At 40.1% G+C, this 22525-nt stretch overlaps 2 protein-coding genes across 3 annotated transcripts in view; one reads left to right on the top strand and one right to left on the bottom strand.

The window, feature by feature from the left end:
• The first annotated feature begins 3022 nt into the window (after positions 1 to 3022).
• The window catches only part of LOC129761816 (coiled-coil domain-containing protein lobo), a 523331-nt gene continuing 503828 nt past the window's right edge, over positions 3023 to 22525 (top strand). Inside the window, exon 1 of the mRNA XM_055759603.1 lies at positions 3023 to 3627. Within this exon, the coding sequence (XP_055615578.1) occupies positions 3097 to 3627 (531 nt within the window). The 5' untranslated portion in view covers positions 3023 to 3096. The remainder of the gene's footprint in view (positions 3628 to 22525) is intronic.
• Positions 19783 to 22525, bottom strand: part of LOC129761819 (protein distal antenna-like) — a 31700-nt gene continuing 28957 nt past the window's right edge. Inside the window, exons 2-3 of one of the 2 annotated variants that reach the window (XM_055759606.1) lie at positions 21094 to 22014; positions 19783 to 21030 (exon numbers count right to left, since the gene is read on the bottom strand). In XM_055759606.1, the coding sequence (XP_055615581.1) occupies positions 19940 to 21030; positions 21094 to 21988 (1986 nt within the window). In that variant the 5' untranslated portion in view covers positions 21989 to 22014 and the 3' untranslated portion in view covers positions 19783 to 19939. Of the gene's footprint in view, positions 22015 to 22525 lie in introns of both variants that reach the window. The other variant, XM_055759605.1, reaches the window with a different exon arrangement.

Raw genomic sequence — 22525 nt, 5'->3', positions numbered from 1 at the left:
AGCTGGATGGGAAGAAATTTTCCAACTGTGAAAGCTGTGGCGAGTGGCAACAAATCGCTAAACAGGAAGGTTTAGCCGAACAAGATGGAGATATCGAGTGATAACAAAACAATAAACTCTTTAGATTGAAGATAATTTTGTGATCCTGAAAAGGACTTTTTAGCCTGCATGTGAATCCAACGAGCGAACAAATCGTTATGAATGTATTTTTTGCCATCGCTCCCTTTTAACGCTCATTCGTTCGTCTCGTTGGACTCGCCCCTCTGGCTGAGTCTGCCGATTTGTCTCTATCCTGTGAGTGTGTACCGCTAGAGTATAAAACACGCGGACCCCAAAAAAATATCTTATTTTCTTTCAAACCGTAAACCCGTGTACGGCATCGGCATCGTGGACGTAACAAAGGAGGACAAGTTAAGGGAATGGCAAAGTCCCACTCGAACCGTGCAGGTCTCCAGTTCCCTGTTGGTCGCATTCACTGATTGCTCCGCAAGGGCAACTAGGCCGAACGGATTGGTGCCGGAGCACCAGTATACCTAACAGCGATTATAGAGTTTCGGCCGTCGGAGTGCTCGAGTTGGCTTGCAAAGCTGCTCACGACAATCAGAAAACCCGCATCAAGAACAGAGCAGCTTCGGTTCGGCGCTCATCAAGGCAACAATTAGTTTCAGTGAGTGGCAAAGTGTTTCTCCGGCACGTCGCATTAAATGTAATTTACTGAACAACATGTCACAATGGGATGGATGGGAAGAAATTTTCCAACTGTGAAAGCTGTGGCGAGTGGCAAATGCAATAGCTAAACAGGAAGGTTTAACCGAACAAGATGGGAATATCGAGTGATAACACCAAACATAACACCAAAGGTTCTTTTCAGAACCATCAACATATCCATAAAGAGTAAACAGTAAACTAATCCATTTTTCAGGTAGATAGGTAGGTATTCACGTAGGAGAAGAAAATAAAACAATATATTTAAAATATATATTTAACAAAAGCTGTCCCCATTGTATAGTCCTACGTCACTCCGGTTATGTCCCCGACATTACCCACCCGTCTTTTTTCTTAGCGGATAATCAGGAGATGCAATGCTGATGATACGCGTAGACTATCATATCCTAGCCAAACTCTAAGAATTTTTGACGTGCTGTCATAGAAATATGAGGTTTTGCATTATTCTGGAAGAGGCCTTGACTAACTCTGAACGTTTATTCTAGATTGCTGATTCTGATTCATTTAGCAGCGAATAGTATTTGTTGGTATTGATTGCTTGGTTGTTTGGTAGAAGCTCGTGATTTTCTACGGGTGAAGACCAGCTTTGGAGATATCTAATAATGGTCCATTTTTTTTTCACTCAATATTGTTGTGAATGATTATATTTTCCTTCGCCTGTTACGATTTGCTTCAAACTGCGAATTTTCATTGCATTTATAAAGCGAGTTGTTGACGAAGACGCGATCCATTTAAGAACTCATACTTTGCAGCGTTCTACCTAATCAAGCATCACCAGGTGCTCATGATACTTGTAAGGAACCTGTTAATTGCTTTTTTGTTTACCGAGGACTATTCTTGATCATCGTCTCGATTCGATTATCATCAGTTGCGCACACAAACTTGCTGCGAAATTCCAACATACAAACTGCGAAGCGAAATTCCAACATACTTTGGAGGCATCTGAACACTGCCGATAATGGCATCTCAATTCTGTTCGATGATCATAATACATGATTTTTTAAAAATCAATGAAAATAAATCGATCACTCTCAGCTCATGTGCGATATTCTCAGAATGCAAATTCCAGCAAAGAATTCCAACGATATGGAGAAATACAGAATTTCCATTGTGCAGTACTTTCAGACAGCCTTTTATACATAAATACGGATAAATTTCCTGAGAATGCAGAATATCTTTCATATATTGTTGAATACAGATAAATATTTTTTTCAAAAATATTAATACTGTCCACGTGGATGTAATCTCTACCCCCTCCCCCTCACCGTGGACAAGCGTTAACTTTCTCGTAACCCCTACCCCCCTTAAAGGTGGCCACGTGTTATGTGGACAGCCCCTAATATGAATTAATATAAAAGTTTTTAATATGAAATTTAATTTTTGAGCAAGATTGTTTAACGGTGTGTTTAAAATGTTATTTTTCCTGAATAGTTCATTGATGTTCCAACAACTTTGCTGTACATTATGCAGTGTCAGACAAAACACTGAGACAACTGCTCAAGAAAAAAAAAGAGAAAGTGACAAAACTTTGAGAAAAAATAATCCAATTCAGTGCTTCAATCGATTTATAATTTATAATTCAATCCTTTTATAATAATTGATTTGCATTGTTAAAATAAATTTATAACATCTGTAGTTAAAACAATAGTCATTCATTAAAAAAATGTGTTTTTAGCATACTTAACAACTAAAATGGGTCGCGCGTATAATTGCATAATTGCACCCGCAAAACGTCCCTCGCAGGCAGCAGTCAACGTGGAATCGCACAGTACTTGGGACAATCCAAAACCTTCGTGTTGAATGCCCTCCACGACAAGCATCTAAGAACGATCACTTCAAGGCCTCGAAAAAGATCCGGGATGTTTACACATTTTAGTTTTTCATCGATTTTCTCAACTTTTCTGATAATTTTCCCAATTCCTACATTCGTATAACCTTCCAGTCATTCTGTTATCTCGTACTTCCTAAAATTTCAAATCGTTTTCCCTTCTAGGGCAAATTAATAGTACGAAAGCGCGTTTAGTGATACCACTGAACTAATAACAAGGTTCCTCGCTCATCGCTCACGAGAGCGTTCAAGTCATCTGTTGCCAAGAAAGCTCGCATGCATCGGCCATTGGTTAGAGCGAGCACACTAGCTATCACTTCCCGGGGGCGTGAAGAGCCAGAAAGTGGCACTCGTGAGCACCAAACACGGGTCACCCAATTCGCTGTCCTGATTGCGTAAATGAGTGTATCGTTTTACGTTGCCATGGAGCAGCAGGTTTGTTTGTTACAATTTTCGGACAACTATTTATGTGATATTTTTTCATTCGGTGAAACCATTTATTTGTGGAGTCAAACTTGTGATTTTCTAAAACCAATAAAACCATGTCCTCTGCGCGAAAATCGGATTCGGTAAACGTGTCAGACATTCTGCGGCAACGATTGCGCAACAATCGGTCCAAGGCCCGGGAGCAACTGCTGCCGCCTCCAACGCCTGGCAAAGCACCGGTGCCGGTCGGTACCCCGGAGGGTTCGAAAAGTGCAATCGCGAGTGAGAGTGTGGCCGGTGTTAAGGCCAAGTTGGGCCTTATCGATACCTGCTTTCCGGAGTGCGAAACACCCGCGGCGTTCGAAGAAATCACCAGCTTTCCGGATACGTACGGTCGACTGAGCTCAAAGGAGAAACTAGTGTTACTGTTTGCGGAGAATTTTCGCCGCCAGTACAAGGAGAAGTTTCCGCAGCGGAAACCTCCGATATTGGCACTTCCGAACGAGTGCGGCGTGCAGAAGTTTGTATGCACCACGTTGCGTCCGTCGATTTTTCTCTTCCCGGACCTGATTGGGTCGTGGGAGGAAATCGCCTCGTTCGTGGCCGATTACATCGTGTACGAGCCGCTGAAGGATCAGGTTAATATGGTAAGTAGCTGCCGGTTGGATATTGTTGCTCATTTTATAAGTGATCCTCGTGACCGGAACTCATTTCTGTCTGTTTATAGCAAGGAATTGCTAAGATGGCCGCCTTTTTGTAACCAGAATAGAAAATCATGAGCATAGAAATCATAACCTAAAATTAAAAATGAAGTGCTCCGCGCGATTCTCCAGCAGTGATTTTAATTGAACATCGTCAAGAAAGCTTCCGGATGGGTATCCAAACATCGCTTGCCAAAGGAAACTATCCAACGTAATCAAATATTAACATGTATGACTCCAAACATTAAACAATACGTGAGCCCCAAAAGCGCGAGCCCTGTTTTATGCTGCCTACGCTCGATTTGCATTGGTTGAGATAGAGTTGCCAGAGCCCCGGTTTATAGACACAGATAAACTCAATTAGATCAACATGGAATTATCAGCTGTCAAACTTTGCCATTGTTTAACAGCCGTCGCCTACTCAGTAAACATAAACCAGTCATCATTTTTTTTTTTTTTTGAAAACCCCGATTTCCTTTACTCCTCCCCCTTGGGTGATTTTTCGAGTTTCAAAAAGCTCAAACTTTGACCGCTTTGCGCCACTCTCTCTCAAGTCCGATTGAGCTGATATTTTGCAAAGGGGTTTTTTTCAAAGTGGTGAACATTTTTATGAGGTAACATTCTGAAATTCGAGATGACCATTTTTATTGGCACCCCACTGAACATTTTACATTTTGCTACGTGTAGGAACAGTCATTAAACTAGAGATGGGCGAGCGCTCACGAGCTGCTCATTTGAGCCGGGACGTCAGAATGAGCGTACGATTCACGGTTCTTTAAAAAGGAGCCGCGGCTCAAAAGAGAACTGCGGTTCATGAAAGAACCGTGTTACTTTCAAGAGCCGGCTTATTGGTAAAGAACCGTGGATTGTACGCTCGTTCTGACCTAAGTGGTGCGGACTCAATCCACTCATTTTCAAGCAAATTCATGCATGTTTTCAAGCGATTTCTTGCAATAAATTCTTAGACCACCAGAGATGCCAGATTTACAAATATGTTTGTAAATTTACAGACATATCTGTAAAACACTTTTTGTTTTTGTTGTAGACTTTTTGGATATAACAATATTTCACAGGTTTTTGAAAAATGAAAGGGCTGTATTCATCACACCAAAGATATTTGACTCACCATATGACATTTTTCCATAGTTTTAATACAGAAAAGTTATTATATTTAGTTTATATCAATATACATGACGTTAGACCAGCGATACTCAACCTGCGGCCCGGCAGTCTTTCTGGTTGGCCCATCTCGTGTGTATGAAGTTTGGAATTCATACACATAAGTACTTTTGCCCTGACATCATTGCAGACGAAAGAGAGGATACGGTTATTCACAATTAATGAAAAATTGCATTCTCTGCAGGTAACGAAAAATCTTGAACGAAAATTGTCTCTGATAATTATTTTTTGTTCTAGATAAGATTGTTTTGCTGAAATGCAAGGAGATTTATTGAGAAATAGTTAAGCTAGGGTCAGGACTATGTCTTCTAAGTATTAAAACAAAATCGAATAAAAATGTTCATTCTATTCTCAACAATCGCATTCTATTCTCAACAACATTCGCTTTCGGGTCTGCTTATGATGCAATATGGGTTACTGTTCGATATTGTTACCACAGACATGGTTCATGGCCAAGTGGGGATCTAAAACTTGTATAGCCTTGCATGGCGGATGGAAAATATACACTGTATTTTCTTATAAATTTCATCAACGACAAGACCGCAAGCCTTGGTGGATGTCCAATATATCAACGAAGAAATACTGATTTTTATAAAAAATAACAACGCGTATGTATGTGTATGTATGTACGTGTAGATCGTTGAAACATTTAAACACACTTACAACACATAAGTTATTAAGTGGTCCGAAAAAACAATTTTTTCCACTTTTTCCCAAAAATGACAAATGAAAATTAATAACTTTTGAATCACTGAATCGATTTAGATGATCGACATATAGAATTGAAACTAATGACTTAGTCTTTTATTAAAAAATATTCAACTTGCGAAAAAAATAATTATATTTTAGTAATGACTTTGGACTAGAGGGCGCTATAATTGTAACATTTTTTCTTGAAAGCTGAGGATTTTTTACATAACATATCTCGATATCAGAGATGCTATTTTTTTTTGTTTTTTTAGATATGATGTTTCAAAGTAATCCAGTGGTTCGAAAAATCATTTTTCTCCCTTTGTCCAAAAATAACTCTGCAAAAAATCATAACATTTGAACTACTGAACCGGTTTTGATGTTCGATGTATTAAATTGAATGCAATGAGCAAAATTTGAAAAAAAAATCACACTTGCGGGAAGGATTCTAGTAGCATAGTTCTAGTTTAGTCACATATGAATATTGATCGAAGACTTAAAACATGTTCAATTTACAAATTTATAACTTAAAAACGATAATTATAACATCTCTGATATCGAGATATGTTAGGTAAATAATACTCAGCTTTCCATAAAAAATATAAAAAAATATAGCGCTCCTATCTTTAAACGAGAAAACTATGAAAAACTAACTCAATCAATAATAACAAAAACAAGAATTCAATTTTTTCGCAAAAGTATCATTTTTTCAAAGAAAAATAGCTCGTAAGCTTCAATTTGATATGTCGATGATATGAGTCGGTCCAATAGTTCAAGAGTTATGCTTTTGTAGTGGGAAAAATGGGAAAAATTTGTTTTTCGAACCATCGATTAGTTTTGAAAAATCATATTTCAAAAACGGAATAAATAGCATCTTTGATATCGAGATATTTTATGTAAAAAATTCTCACCTTTCAAGAAAAAATATAAAAAATTATAGGGGGTGCCCCCTAGTCCGAAGCCATGAAAACATTAAAAAACGACTACAATCAATAATTACGAAAACAGGATCCATATTATCCATATTATTAAAGCTCATTGGCTTCAATTTGATATGTCGATCATCTAAATCGGTTAAGTGGTTCGAAAGTTATAAATTTTTGAAAAAAGTCATTTTGGGAAAAAGTGGAAAAATGATTTTTTGGGTCACCCTAAAATGGAAATGGGCACCCCAATGAAAAAATAAAAAAATACGAGTCTAATGTTTTGCGATAAAGAACAATATTACCACTTTTGACGAAGATCTGAGAACCACTATATTGATTTGGCATGGAATGGCTGTATATATATACAAAATACAATCTTACGTGCATCACGATGTACAAAGTATTAATGAATATGTGAAAATTAACGTTAAAAGACATTTCTATAGATCTGCGCACTTTTACATACTTTTCCACATTTTTAACAGACATTCACATGTTTTTACAGACTTTTTTTTAAAAATCATCTGGCATCTCTTCCTTCCACTTTTTATCGAATATTTTCAAATCGCAGGAGTAAACATTTACGTGACTCTGACTTCGTTTGTTTTTATTTCGTTCGGAAAAACGTTATGTCAAAGAGAGGGGACATTAAAAAAGCGTAACTCAGTGAAAGGCTGAGATGCTCTTTCAGAGATGCAATGGTTAATTAAACAATTGACGGAAAATTTTGTTCGTTCATTTTATTGTTTGAATTATTTTTGCCCCTGACAACTATACCTCTTTTGTAGTGTTGATTATCATAAGAAAAATAACACTCCTGATCGTTGGATCTCTTTTGACATTTCAATTGGATCTTTTTTGACAGCCGTTTTTATTCAGTCCGCACTACCTAGGTTCAGACGAACCGTGGCTTGCGGCAGTGCGGAAGAAATGTATTTTTTCCATGCTGCTTTTCAAACAGTTATTTATGTAAAATGGGAATCCAAGATGGCGGCCATTATAAAATGGCAGATAACAAATTTCGTCTAAATCCCATCAATATGGGAATCAAATGAAAGCTAGAACACAGTTATTTATGAAAAATGTAAATCCAAAATGGCCGACACCTCAAAATGACGGAATATGTATTTTTTTTCAAAGCCCCATCAATATGGGTATCTGAAGGGACTTGACTATAAGGACACAGTTATTTCTGTAAAATGAAAATCCAAGCGGCCGTTGTGAAATGACAGACTACATATTTTGTCAAAACCCCATCAATATGGGTATCAAATGAAAGGACTTGACTAGTAGAACACAGTTATTTATGAAAAAATTAAATCCAAAATGGCGACCGTTACAAAATGGCAGACTACATTTCTTCTGAAAACCCCATCATATTGGTATCAGATGAAAGGGCTTGACTAGTAGAGCATAGTTATTTATGATAAATCCAACTACAAGATGGCCAATTACTTTTTTCATGAAACTCCAGTATTTGAGTATCGGATGAAATGATTTAACTAATGTAATACTGTTAATCATGAAAACATTTCATTCGAAACATTTTAAAAATGTTTGGGATATAAAACGGGGAGAAAACTGTGTCGTTATCGAAAACTGCTGTACTCTCCCGACTGATAATTCGACATGATCAACATTATATGGCTCAAGAGAAATTAGTTCTAGTGATCATAAAAAAGTTCTGCAATGCATTGATTTCGGAGCTGGCAAAGCGATTTACGAATCTTGAGTCAGACGAATTAGTAACCTAACCAATACTGCTAGATCCTCGCTTTAAGCAGCAGGATTTTTGGGATAACAGAAAGTACAACTATGCACACCAGTCGTTGATAAGGACGCTTAAAATGACATCCATAGAATACACGCCTATGAACCACTAATGGTTGGTGATGAAGCGCGATCATCTGCATGGGAGAAGGATGAGGCATTGGTTGGCAATTTTCGATCCTTACATGATGCAAAAGCTGCTGCAATATCTTTTGTAGATAAATATTTAGCGGAAGTACATTTACTGAGAATACGCGACCCTTTGATTTGGTGGTATGAAAAAAAATCTATCTCTCCGCGGCTCTTCCCTTTTTTATTTGAAAATATTATGTATTCCGGCGACTTCAGTACCATGTACCATGAGCAAGTTTTTCCGAAAGCAGGAAAAGTTTGCAATGAAAGACTTTCATCAGATAACATTGAAAAGATGATGTTTTTGAATAAAAAAACTGAAGAAGATTATTGTGATGGAAATATATCAGAGAAAACCTTCAGTAAAGTAATATGTTTACTATTCTCTGCACTGATTGTTGTTTTAAACCTTATTTTTTACGTCTTTCATTCTTTACATATCCTAATAAACCAGTTCTTGAAAAGAGCCGTCGAGCCGCTCGAATGAGCCGGCTCTTTTCATTGAGCGCATGGCTCTGAGCCGCTCACTCAAATGATCCGTTGATTTAAAAAAAACACAGATATTTTGGGTTTTTGGCATCTGACGTTTGTTACTACATTACTAGAACACTTTCTTTTCACCACCAGAGTGCGCTCATTACCACCGGAGATCCGGGTGGGTAAATTACCCACGTGGTACCGAATTTGTACCAGTTCCTCTATGTGTAGAACGGCAGTATTGCTCTTCACTGAACTGCATAACTCAACATTAATTCGAGCATTGAGTGTTTTGCTCGGGTGAGGCGAATATGGCACTACCCAACGATTGTCAATGTCTGCGTTATTGTTTGCTATGAAATGTGGCAAGCTTGTCTTGACGCAAAATAATTCATCCGTATTTGTGGAGCAATTTACTCTCACTCTCTCAGATTGGCAGAAAACATTTTTTTAAACAATTGTTAAAATTTAAATAGAAGTTATTACTCGATGTTGTTTGAATGTTCATAAGACATAGACCTAGCCCTAACTATTTTTTTTCTATAAACGTCCTTGCCTTTCAGTCAAAACTTTATCCGTAATATAACATCATTATCAGAAACAATTTTCGTTCGTTTGTGGAGCCTATTTTCGTTAATAATTGAGGGGCTCAAAATGAAAGGAGTGTAAGTGACATCGTCGATTTCTCTACATCAATCCTTTTTTTCCTTTTTTTTTTTGGTCATAACTTAGATGCAAACACAGCTGTACTTGACAATGTGGAAGATAGGTCAGAGAATTACCTATCGGATTTCTATCTAACACAAACTGGAACGTTTTGACTTAGGATTACGTCTTTTGAGAACATATTGGGGTACAAATTGAAAATCGAAAATCAAGTGCATCGTGAAAATTGTCTAATTTCAAACGCTTATTGCTCAGTCATTTCATGATGCATAGATGAAATTTTTGCGTCAATCGATTTCGGCACTCCATAACATTTTTTTGTATTGAAGAAAATAATATAACTAACGAACAATTGAAAAATCTCAACCCCTATCCTATCGGAAATACCCATTTCTGATTGGTCGAAATTAACGACACATGCGGCGGGTCCCTAACGGAGATATCTATTACCTTTCGCATTTCAAATATGTCTTCTCTATATTCAAGTAAATGTTTTCACTGATGAGAAAAAAATATTATTATTTTCGGTATTGGTAATAATCTTAAATCACATTGGTGAGTTTTTTTTCCTTTATTTCATTCATACATATCACAGGAGGCATCTCGTCTAGGATCACAGAGGGCGGTTTTCATCATATCTTGTTCCTTAAGTATTTTTTATCTGATACGCACCATCCAACGACTGTTTACCATCCTTCCGTCATCATCACTCGGTATAAACTGGTGGAGTGAGAAAACAATACATAACAACCAAACCAAACGGCCCTTTTCAGGGCCACCAAAACATTACCAAAGAGTTTAACGATGTAATTCCTCAAACATATCCAAAATCAACAGATAGCCTAACGAAATCCTACGTCAACTATGCGGTCGTGTCTCGGACACAACCCTCCTGTGGCTTTTTTCAGTTTAATAATGAATGTTGCTGAAGAGAAATCGATCAAATTATTTACATCCCTTTAATTCTGAGCCCCTCAATTGTTCTTTCAAAAGCGTGTTTATTTAATTGGAAAATTCATTACCGTCTTCGCTTCGCAGAAATGGAATGCGAAGCTCAATGGCGTCTATGGAGCAATTTCACGCCAAATCTGCCGGCTGTTGACCCCACCCTCTTCGATTTTTTTTAACTTTTTACATATGATGACAGCTACCCCAAATAACAATTTTCCCTATGAGATGATCAATTTTAATTAGCACTATTTTTTATAAGGGCATATTCAGAATCTTTCTTACAAAAAATAATAACTCAAATTCCATTTGTCTGATTAAAACATGATGTACGAAGAAGGTACTAAAAAATAATGAACTAACAGTTCGGCTGAAAAGTTCTCAAGGTTGACGTCTAGATGGCGCATCTTGCAAAAATCTACTTGGCTATCACAAAGCACCATCTTCCAATCGATACGTATCAAAATTTGACAGCAATCGGTCGATTGGTTCGTGAGCTACAGCATTGAGAGTGAAGCAATTTTTGTTATTATGAAAAAAATGTTATGAAAAAAAAAATGAAAAATGAATTGGGCTTCGAATTGCATCCGCATCCACCGTATTCTCCAGATCTGGCCTCCAGCGACTATTTTCTGTTCGCAGACCTGAAGAGAATGCTCACTGGCAAGAAATTTTAGACCGATGATGAAATGATTACCTAAACTTAGGCCTATTTTTTTAAAAACCGAAAGAGTACTATAAAAATGGTATCGAAAAGTTGCAAGATCGCTATAATCGCTGTATCGCCCTCGAAGACAATTATGTTGAATAATAAAATTAAATTCCGACCAGCAAAGGGTACAAATAGCCAAGCCAAGCCAAGTTCAATAGAATAAAACAAAAATAATCAGAAAAATATTTTATTCCTGCATAAAACATCCCTAATCGGCATTAAATATACAGTAATCAACATCCTACCGGTTCACGGCCTATTCTCATGTCTGCCAAGTTTTTTTTTGTATAATTTCATCAAAATCGGTCGAACCGTTCCGGAGGGGTTCGACCACAAACACTGTGACACGAGAATTTTATATTTACAGCCATTCCATGCCAAACTATACAGTGCTCCTCTGATTTCCGTGGAAATGGATTTCGTTTTCCCGATTTCATATAAAATCATTTATCAGATACAGTTTCCATTCAATTTTTTTTCCCACTTGCAGGAAAACTTTAACACATTACGAACAGCTCACGAGTTTTCTCGCGTTCCGCGTTCCGTCTTTGACTAGGCGCAAATTGAGACGTGTATGGCGCGAGTAACTTGGCGCGATATAGCGCCTGTCTTTGTGACTAATGAAAACAGATGGAACGGCGCAAATTGCTCAGATGACGCGAGATGGTGGAGCGCTCGTGAGACACGACTTGCTCGACGCTGTGGCTGAGCCACAGTTCTCGTGCTGCTCATGCTAGTTGTGTTGGTTGTGGTGGTGAACAATCATGTAGCGCCGTGAGTCTGACACTGTATGGTTGTACCGGTCGGAAGGTTGTGTTAGTAAATAAATATATCGCACAACTCTGTGTGAATCAGACATTGTATGCGAGTGGCACGTCATTTACACTAAACTGCGTCATTTACACTAAATTTGCGCCTAGCCTAAGGCTAGGCGCAAATTGAGAAGCGTATAGCGCTTGTGAGCTAGCACAAGACGACCAACACGGCTCATGTGTACCACAAACGTAGCGTGGAGGTGCGCATATTGAGTCGCAGTTTGCTGTGGATTACGTGCTACTCGCATACAATTTCTGATTCACACAGAGGGCCTGATTCTCGAATACACTTCACGGTGGAAACGAAATAAACGGCACGCCATTGAACTACGTTTTACGAGTTAGTGAAGTGTCGAAGATAATGATGAGTTTTCTGGCACTTTTCAAATAAAAAAGACGGGTGGGTAATGTCGGGGACATAACCGGAGTGACGTAGGACTATACAAAGGGGACAGTTTTTGTTAAATATATATTTTAAATATATTGTTTTATTTTCTTCTCCTACGTGAATACCTACCTATCTACCTGAAAAATGGATTAGTTTACTGTTTACTCTTTATGGATATGTTGATGGTTCTGAAAAGAACCTTTGGTGTTGTGTTTTGACGTAGGACTACGTCTTTCATTTCTATACCGGGGTGTAAAATCAAAGTTTCGAAAACGAAAGCGTTACGCCGGAGACCGAGATTTTGAGCGTTAATAGCTCCTAAACAACTGAACGAAATGGAATGATAAACACTTCATTCGAAAGATAAAATATCTACGCGTTCTATACTTGTTACTTTTTGATCCAAAAACTTGTTTCAATAGTCTTAAAATTGCTTTCAAAACAGGCTATTGAAATCACCAATCGGTATATAAGCGAGCGCCGCTCGGAAATCCACTCAGTTCTAATTGAACAGCGATTGGAGCATGTTGTCGCTGTTGTGGTGAAGCTCTTCGTTTATCATGAAAGCGCTGATGAACGGTGTCAACAAGAGCCTGTTTGTGCACCCTAGGCCAGAAGGGAATCCATCAGGAGGAGAGTGATGCCACAAACGGTTCCCCGGGAAGACATCGCTACACACACATACACGCACGGAATTCTTTCCGTTTGGATGCCATTCAGCATCGAGAAAGTTCCGGAAAATAATCTGCCAGTTCCTCTGGGAATTTAAAAATACATTCATGTGAAAGAGTTTATTTGAATGTTTTCTATCCATGTAACACTGTGACCAAATACATTTGGTTTTGTGGTTTTTCAATCAATCGCAATTAACAGGATAGCTTCTGAAGATTATTCTTCCCCATCAGTAGGATATTTCCGTATCCAATATTGGATGCATAAAACCTTGTGCCTCCAACGTAACGCTCTCGTTTTCGAAGTCTCCCAAATATTCATTTATTCATTCATTCAGAATGGATTTAGATTCAACTTCAAACAAATGATCTCCAAATCAACGATAGTCCTACGTCACCCTTGCGGTTATACCATAGATATAACCCACTTCCTGTTTTTGTTATCACTCGATATTCCCATCTTGTTCGGTTAAACCTTCCTGTTTAGCTATTGCATTTGCCACTCGCCACAGCTTTCACAGTTGGAAAATTTCTTCCCATCCATCCCATTGTGACATGTTGTTCAGTAAATTACATTTAATGCGACGTGCCGGAGAAACACTTTGCCACTCACTGAAACTAATTGTTGCCTTGATGAGCGCCGAACCGAAGCTGCTCTGTTCTTGATGCGGGTTTTCTGATTGTCGTGAGCAGCTTTGCAAGCCAACTCGAGCACTCCGACGGTCGAAACTCTATAATCGCTGTTAGGTATACTGGTGCTCCGGCACCAATCCGTTCGGCCTAGTTGCCCTTGCGGAGCAATCAGTAAATGCGACCAACAGGGAACTGGAGACCTGCACGGTTCGAGTGGGACTTTGCCATTCCCTTAACTTGTCCTCCTTTGTTACGTCCACGATGCCGATGCCGTACACGGGTTTACGGTTTGAAAAAAAATAAGATATTTTTTTGGGGTCCGCGTGTTTTATACTCTAGCGGTACACACTCACAGGATAGAGACAAATCGGCAGACTCAGCCAGAGGGGCGAGTCCAACGAGACGAACGAATGAGCGTTAAAAGGGAGCGATGGCAAAAAATACATTCATTACGATTTGTTCGCTCGTTGGATTCACATGCAGGCTAAAAAGTCCTTTTCAGGATCACAAAATTATCTTCAATCTAAAGAGTTTATTGTTTTGTTATCACTCGATATCTCCATCTTGTTCGGCTAAACCTTCCTGTTTAGCGATTTGTTGCCACTCGCCACAGCTTTCACAGTTGGAAAATTTCTTCCCATCCAGCTTTGTGACATGTTGTACAGTAAATTACATTCAATGCGACGTGCTGAAGCGCCACTCAGTGTCGCATTGGAGGCGATTTTAACCTGTAATTGAACATTTGCGATGACAGTGGTACAGTGTCGACTTTCAATGTGGGGTCATAATTTGGATCTCTATGTTTACAAAAATGTCCAACTAAATAAGTCGCATTACATGTCCGTCCAATTAGCTAAATGTCGAACTAATTGTAAATTACTGTACTTTCAATCTGGTAACAATTTAAGAATTGGTGAAAATTGAATAATCAGGGAAGTCCCCAACTATCAATAAGCTCAGAACAACTTCCAAACTCCAAACTCCTTCCAAACTTCCGGGGAACTCCGGTTCGCTGCTGCTCTGGTTGCCCGTTTTGGTCGGTACGATTTGAGAAACACAAAATGGACCAATCAAAAATGGGCACATAGGGCATTTTGGCAATGCTTGATATTTCACAATTATTCAATTATTTATCTCATGAAAAATGAAATGTTATTCGTTATGATAGATGCGTAGATATATTTCCTATCAATTGATGCAAAAATCTTTGCGATCTATTGAGAAATGCTCGAGTTATAAGCGTTCGAAATCTTGCATTTTTTCCTACTTGTTCAGTGCCTAGATTTACATTTCCCCCCCCTATATCTTCCGGTTAGACGTAGTCCTACGTCAAAAAATCATTAATGAAAATTAACCTCTTCGTATCAAACTGGTATTCAATGTGAGTGGAAAACTTTGTTTTCTTCGTGTGATATAATAATCTCATACAAAAATTTAATCTGAAGATAATTTGATTTTATAATGATAAATTTAGTTGGAAACTAATCTCGCATCCAGATGTCGACACCGTACCGTTGTCATCGCGAATGCGTTTCAAACGCCACCGTGAAGTGTATTCGTAGTGTGTTCGAGAATCAGGCCCAGAGTTGCGCGATATATTTATTTACTAACACAACTACCCGACCGGCACAACCATACAGTGCCAGACTCACGGCGCTATATGATTGTTCACCACCACAACCATCACAGCCGGCACGAAAAGCACGAAAAACTGTGGTTCAGCCACAACGTCATGCGAGTCGTCTCTCACGAGCGCTGCGCCATCACGAAATAACCCGTGTTTTCTACACTTGATGGTTAAATCCTTGGTTTGCCAAAAATCTAACAATGCCTACCGATGGCTCGCCTTCGTCTCATCCACACCGAAGGAGACGATCTCAATTCGTGGAAATGAAGCGCACAAGTTTGCCCCAAAACGTGCGGATCATAATGTGTTAACATAGAACATATATTTGATACGGGAGAGCTAATTTTCTTTTTTAATTTTTGGATTGTTACACTTGCATTAGGATTTCAGAATACAGGTGAACTAAACAATCTGTAGACGAATCTGAAATACTAAAAATGTGTCTATGAGGCAATTATCGCGTTTGCCATTCAACCGAATACATCCAGTGTGGGATCGAATACGTGAAATGTTGCAATGCAGTTTATTGAAGATTTTTTGACGTAGGACTACGTCTAACTGGAAGATATAGGGGAAATAATGAAAATCAAAACACAAGAGGAAAAAAATAAAAGATTTCGAACGCTTATAGCTCGAGAATTTCTCAATAGACTACAAAAATGTTTGCATCAGTTGATAGGAATTTTTCTTGAGATAATCAATTGAATATTTGTGGAATGTCCTGCATTATGTGTCACATTTTGGTCCAATTTGTGCTCCTCATATGGTTTCGATCAGAAAGAACAACCAGAGTAACAGCGGAACATAATTTGAGTACAAGCAATGAATCCTCTCCACTCCTCTTGTGCTTCTACCGCCAGTCGAATTAAATAAATTTGACAATTGCTTTCCGAAAACATCATTCATGAGCATATGCCAAAGCCATCGTTCTGTATCGATGTATCGGTAGCAGCAGCAGAGACAGCAGAAGCGGTAGCGCCGGCAACGGCGACAACGGACAAGGAGTTTTAATTTTGTTGCGCTCATACACTAAAAGCCTCCGCAGACTGAAGACATTTAATCGGCCGATAGTTGTGTACGGTTTGGGCTAGCGTAAATACCGACCCAAGAGTCTGAAGTCTGCGGTGGCTTCAAGACCGCTGCTCCACGAATATAATCAGCAAAGAACAGGGGTATGACTAAAACGTCAAATCCCTCATATTGCCAGTGTACCCAATATTGCTGCGGTTCACTGACATTTTGGTTCTGTCAATTACTGTTGTTTACAACTCGGTCCGGTTATATAGTCGAATAGTGGCTAGCTTTAAACTCCATGTTAAATGTGAACACCTCCATGTGAAACCGAAATATGAAAATCGCTCATGCTGTTAGAAATAAAGCATACTATCTCCGTGATTTCAACGATTTCAATCCTCGCAAATGATATGTTGGTAAACAAATGACGCCATATTGATTTTGTTTTTGGGTAGCCTACATTCAATTGATGTCTCACCCCTGGCAAAGACCGGACTGGACAACCGTAATCGATCTAGCACACAGTGATGATATTGATACACAATTCAATGTGGCTTTAAGTTCACATAGAAAAATGCATTGGCAAAATAAGGACACATATTTTGACATCGCGTGAGCAAGAATGAATCCATTTGCGCTTTTCAGGACCACCAAACCTTTCACAAAAGAGGTATCAAAATTTATTGCGATTGCAGTTGCAGTTGAGTTATTAACTGAAGAAAAAGTTGATGAAGAGAAATCGATCAGGTCACTTACACCCCTTGCATTCTAAGCCCCTCATTTATTATTAACAAATAGTCGGTTCAAGTACTTGGTATGCTATTACTAATGACAAGAATATACATCTTCTGCAGCCGCTATAACGCGGTACACAATTAAAATGTAAGTTTACAATAGTTCACCCTAACTGATACGAGAAACTCAATTTAGCATACCGTTTCCTTTCTCCAAAAACGCAAATCAGACTTTCAAAAATTACGAAAAGCTACCTAAGTAGTTAAAAACCGTATATGTTTAATCAACTTCTTCCATGTGTGAGGCATCCTCGGTGTCATCCACTAGTGGAGGAGCATCTTCATCAGTAGTTGTGGCTGGAGTATCATCTGTGCTCATAGCTTCGTCTTTATCGATTCCAAGACTCAGCTTGACCATAAGATAGATGCGAGATGCGTGCACACCGGACTCATCCAGTGAGAATTCAGACGATAACAGCGCAGTTTCGGACAGTAGAATTACAAGATCCTTGACAGCACTATCATTTTTATCGGCTCATTGTCTATGGATAAAATTCAGCTTTTAAATTTATTTAAATGCGATAATAAATATATTTTACCTTGATGGCTTTTATGTGAGGCGACTATAAAATTAATGTTCACTGCAATGTTAGAAAGTAGAGTCAACCTTCCGATAAACCTTCAGCGTAATTATTACTGAATCAGCACCGGATACTAAGTCAAAAAATGAATGCGGAATCAAAACACGGATACGAAATCAAAACAATTGAAATAACATACACTCATATTAATGCAAAGGGGCTATGCAAAAACAGATTTGAAAATATATTTTTTGTCTTCTTATCTCAGTGATATTATTTTTCATCAATTATAATAAAAGGAAAACATATATAAAGATGAACGAAATTATTTCCTGTACATATTTGTAACAAGGAATGAAAATTTTTAAAATAAAAAAAATATATATTCATGAAACACATTGGATACACAGAGCTTTTGCAAAAATCACAAGCTTTGACATATATTTCAATGAACACTGCACCATTTGTAATTCATTGGGTATTTTATTTCAAAATGAACCTCTCACGTCAGGGCAATCGGTGATCTGGGTTATGTGACTTTGAGGATTTCATTGCTGTTACATTGCATTCGCGCAGGAGAATCAGGCCAGAGTGTAGTATTGGAAGGATGCAGCAGAACTTCCGGCTGCGCGATAGATCGGTTCAATATTTAGTTTGGGAAGCAAGGCATTGGGTGCGATTCGCTTGCGCTCATAAATGAAATTCATGCTAGTAAGTCATAATGAATATCTGAATATCAACAGTCGGGACGAAAGAGTCCGGAATTTTCTTTTTGGTTCTACACTCGCACGGCGAACGCAACAGGGGGTTTGATATTGAGAAATCATTTGATAATTTATTTTTCCACTTTATCTCTAAGTTGTCATCTCTGGTTTAATATTTTCCATAATTAATACCATAATTAGTTTTTCTTATTTTTGTTTTTATTAAATTTAACATTTTATTCATCAATAGCTTTGTGTTCTGTAATTCATTTAATAATTCAATAGTTACGAACTTATCCCTTTCGCTTAGCGTCGCAACCGCTACTGTCGAAAAAGCTTACGTTTCATCAATTACGTTTTTTCTTTGTTTCTTCTCTTTGTTTAGGAATATATGCAGAATCACATAGAATTTGTTAGTTTTCCCTTTCTCTCTCTCTCTCTCTCGCTCACTTTCTTACATTCCATTAAATATCCAAATAGGTTACTATGCTTTGTGTTTCACATTCTCAAAAAACTTTTCAAGTTTCTTGTTTTGTTTTCTCGGTTTCCCATCAGCTTCGCTTCCGGTAGCCGCCTTACACATTAGATGCCTTCTAGTCCGAACAATGTTGAGATTTTCTCTTGCCCTTACTTAGTGTGGCTCAGTGACTCAAACACACAAATAGAATTACACGTTTCGTTTTGTTTTGAGCTTTTTTGTCAGTTTTGCGTTATGCGGGAATGTTTTGTTTCTTTTTTTTTGTTTGTTTATTTTTTCCTGTATCAATTTCCTAAAGTGATGTGACAGCGCTATTTTTTCTTCTCTCTTTGGACTGGGTTTTGAGTATTTTTGAGTTTTACGGTTTCAGTTTTATGAGCAGTACTTTACTGTCCCGTTTTGTTTTGTAGGTTTGTGTATATATATATATATATATATGAGTGAGTATAAGTGGGAAAAAAATCATCGAGATCTTTACACGCGCGGGAGACACCACATATTTTTTTTACAAGAAATTTGCACCGAACGGTTCGGTTCCGATAGTGGTGCGTCTTGCGCTCTTACATATACCGTTTAATATTTCTGTTTTGTTTTGTTTTTTTTTTCTCGCGTTTAGCAATAATAATAATATCTCGATAACTTGTACATTTGGCATGTTTTGGGGGGCGTCCAGTCGGAACTGATTTCATCGCTCGATCGGACGATGAGCTGTTTCTCTCTCTCTACTAAACAATGAGTATTTACAAGAGGTTGTTAGTGATAAATAGAGTGAAGGGATAGTGTCCTTCTCTTTTGCAACCCGACGACAACTGGAAAACGTTGTCTGATAATTTCTGGAAGACGCAGAAATTATATATTCCAATATAATAAAAATTATTTATGAACAAAAATAATAGATTTTGTAAAAAATGGAAAAAATTTAACTACTTATTCGGTAGAGTTTGTTCCTTTTTCTCTCTCTCTCTCTCTCTCTCTCTCTCTCTGAGTGTATGTCTGCGATAGCGCTCTAATGATATAGTGTTTGCGTTTTGATTTAGACTGATCATCGGGAGAAGGGGAAAGGACGTTCCGAGGATGCGGATGACTATATACACAGATGGACGAGGATGCCATTTACTTCCGTCTTCGAACTCGGGTGCGTTCCTCGCCGCCGCTGCTGGCCACCGTTTGCTGCTGCTGCCTTTCGGCGCTCAGCTTGATGCTGTTGAGCAGGAACTTGAACTGGACGACCTGCATGGCGGTAACGTTCGGGTCACTGCAGGACTCCAACCACTTGAGAAACTTTTCACCCAGCTCGACGGCATCGGCGGAGCTTTTGATTTCCACCGCGAACTGATTGGAGTCCTCGGAGATCTCGCTCTTCACTTCGTCGGAGGGCAGTCCGTTGGAGGTGATCAACTCGCTGGGATCGTGGGTGCTGTTGTTACCGTTGTGGTTGCTAATGGCGGGGCTGACCGAGCGGCGCATCGACCCCGGGGCAGGGCTGTCCCGGTCTTCGTCGGTCTGCTGGAACAGAAGATTGTCGAGAACTTCCTTGACTTTGCCGTTGGTTTTTGGTTCCGCCGGGAGTTCCTCTTCGCCATGGGTTGTGGGTTGTGGTTCCTCGTCATCTTCGGGCTTTGGTTCGGATTTGATACTCGTCGATGGGCTCGGATTGAAGCGCTGATGATCGTCCGGGGCAGCAAGGTGCCCCGAGGAGTTGTTGTTGTGGTTCGAGAGATCCTCCGGTTCCGTTTTGAGATTATCTTGGCCGCTGGAACCGTTGATGTTCAGATTCATCGGCTGAGCGTTGTTGTTGAGTGAATCCGGGTTCTGTCCCTTGGTAAGCTGAGAGTAGAGAATGTTCTCGTACGATGACTGCTTGGAGTTGGCGTTGGTGTTGATAGTGTTATTGTTGGATTTGTCGCCGGGCATTAGCGAGGCGCCGAAAGTTTTGTACCATTGCCAAAACCAGGAGGAATTTTTGGTGTCCTCTGGGGTGAGGGACGGAGCGGATGACGGGGGTGTCGGCTGAGGCGTTGAGACGATTGGTGGCGTTGGCGTTTGAGTCGATGGGTGGTGCTGGAGCTGTTGGTGCTGCTGGGGTGGGGAGGAACTCTGCTGGGGACTGGAGGGACGCGGCATCGTCGAATAGAGACTGTTCAGCTGTTGGGATTTGAGCCAATACCAGAGCGCTTCGTCGACCGGTGCATTTGGATCACGACCTAGGGGAGCAGCAGATGATTGTTGTTTATATTTGTCGTTTAGATTAATACCATGGATCATACCGTTAGTAAGCTCGCTTTTTTGCTGCAGCTTGGCCAAATTGCGAACCGTTAGCGAGGGAGTCTTGTCACCGTTCGACTCGGACAGACTCGAAGTGCGGGGGCTCTGACTAGTATTGGCCTTGGGGCGTGCATTGCGAAGCGATTGGGCCGCGCTCAGTCCTCCCAGATTGGACATCGTCGTTAGGTTGTGATTGTTGTGGAGCTGCGCTATCAGGTTCAGATTGTTAGCGATTTCGTTGAAGCTCAATGCCAGCGGGCTCTGGGCCAGGCTGGACATCCCCGACAGGTGACTCAGGCTGGTCAGAGGACTGATGGCGGCCATTGAGAGATCTGCCTTCGTTGGATCCCCGTGTTTGCTAAGATCTGCACCGTATCCCTTGAGATTCATCTCTTTGGACTTGCTGAGGGCCGATATCTCGGCAGCTGTCTTAGCGAACGCACTGAAATCCGCACCGTGCAGTCCGTTCATGATGATGTCCCCTCCGGAAACTCCCAGACCTTTGTCCCCTCCGCTGAGATCGAGCCCATTCATCGGGCCCCTCGGGCTCTTGTAGAAACTGTCGTCGTATTTCAGCTTCCCATTGCCGAACAGTCCCTGCTCCAGCTTCATGCGCTTCTCGGGTGGTCCGTTGAAGAGTTCTGCTGCCGCGGCGGCCGTCAAGGCAGCTGCCGTGGCTTCGCTCGTCAGTTTGTCTGCATTCTCCGCTGACTGGCGGGACATGTAGCGCAATTTTTCCTCGTTCTTGCACCATCCTCGCAGTGTAGACTCCGGGACGCCGATATCCCGCGCCACCGATGCCTTCGATTCGCCGTCGTGAATCCGCTGAATCGCATCGATCTTATCCGTGGCCGTGAGATGCCGCAGTGGGCGTTTGCCTTTCGTTGCCATCATCATCTTGAAATGCGTCGTTGTGCGTGAATCTGTGGATAGATATAGGAGAGGAAAAGAAAGGCGACCAGTTAGCTACCTGTTTGACGCTCTAGAGTGGGGGTGGTTCTGTAGTAGATGGACAAAACTGCTGAAATTCACAAGCCGAGAAAAGTGCGTCTTGTGCGTCGGTCCGAAAAGGCTCCGCGCGCGCTGGGATGCCATGCCATAAATCATGTGCATTTCTGCGAGATCCCTCCTTCTTGTTTTTCTACCTACACTAAACAAACCTGCAGGAGAGCCCTGCCAGACAAAAAAAGGAACACGTTTCGCACAAGGAAGATATCCCCCAACACTGTACTTAAGCCCTGTTGCGGCCGAGAGTTCGCAATCGAGAGCGAGAAAAAGAGATCTGCAAAAGTTGCAACGTGCACTTTCACAAGAGGTCATGCAAATGTATGCGTTCCACCGTTTGACCGGGATACAGGCAGGCAGGCAGCCCAAGCCTGGCGCACATAGAGGTTAGGTTTTTTTTCCTGTATTCCTCCATTTGAGCGCACACAC

Source organism: Toxorhynchites rutilus, chromosome 1 (assembly GCF_029784135.1).
Source record: "Toxorhynchites rutilus septentrionalis strain SRP chromosome 1, ASM2978413v1, whole genome shotgun sequence".
NCBI classification, from domain to species: Eukaryota; Metazoa; Arthropoda; class Insecta; order Diptera; family Culicidae; genus Toxorhynchites; species Toxorhynchites rutilus.
Note: the sequence above shows the minus strand (reverse complement) of the source record. Positions and strands in the feature narration are given on the sequence as shown.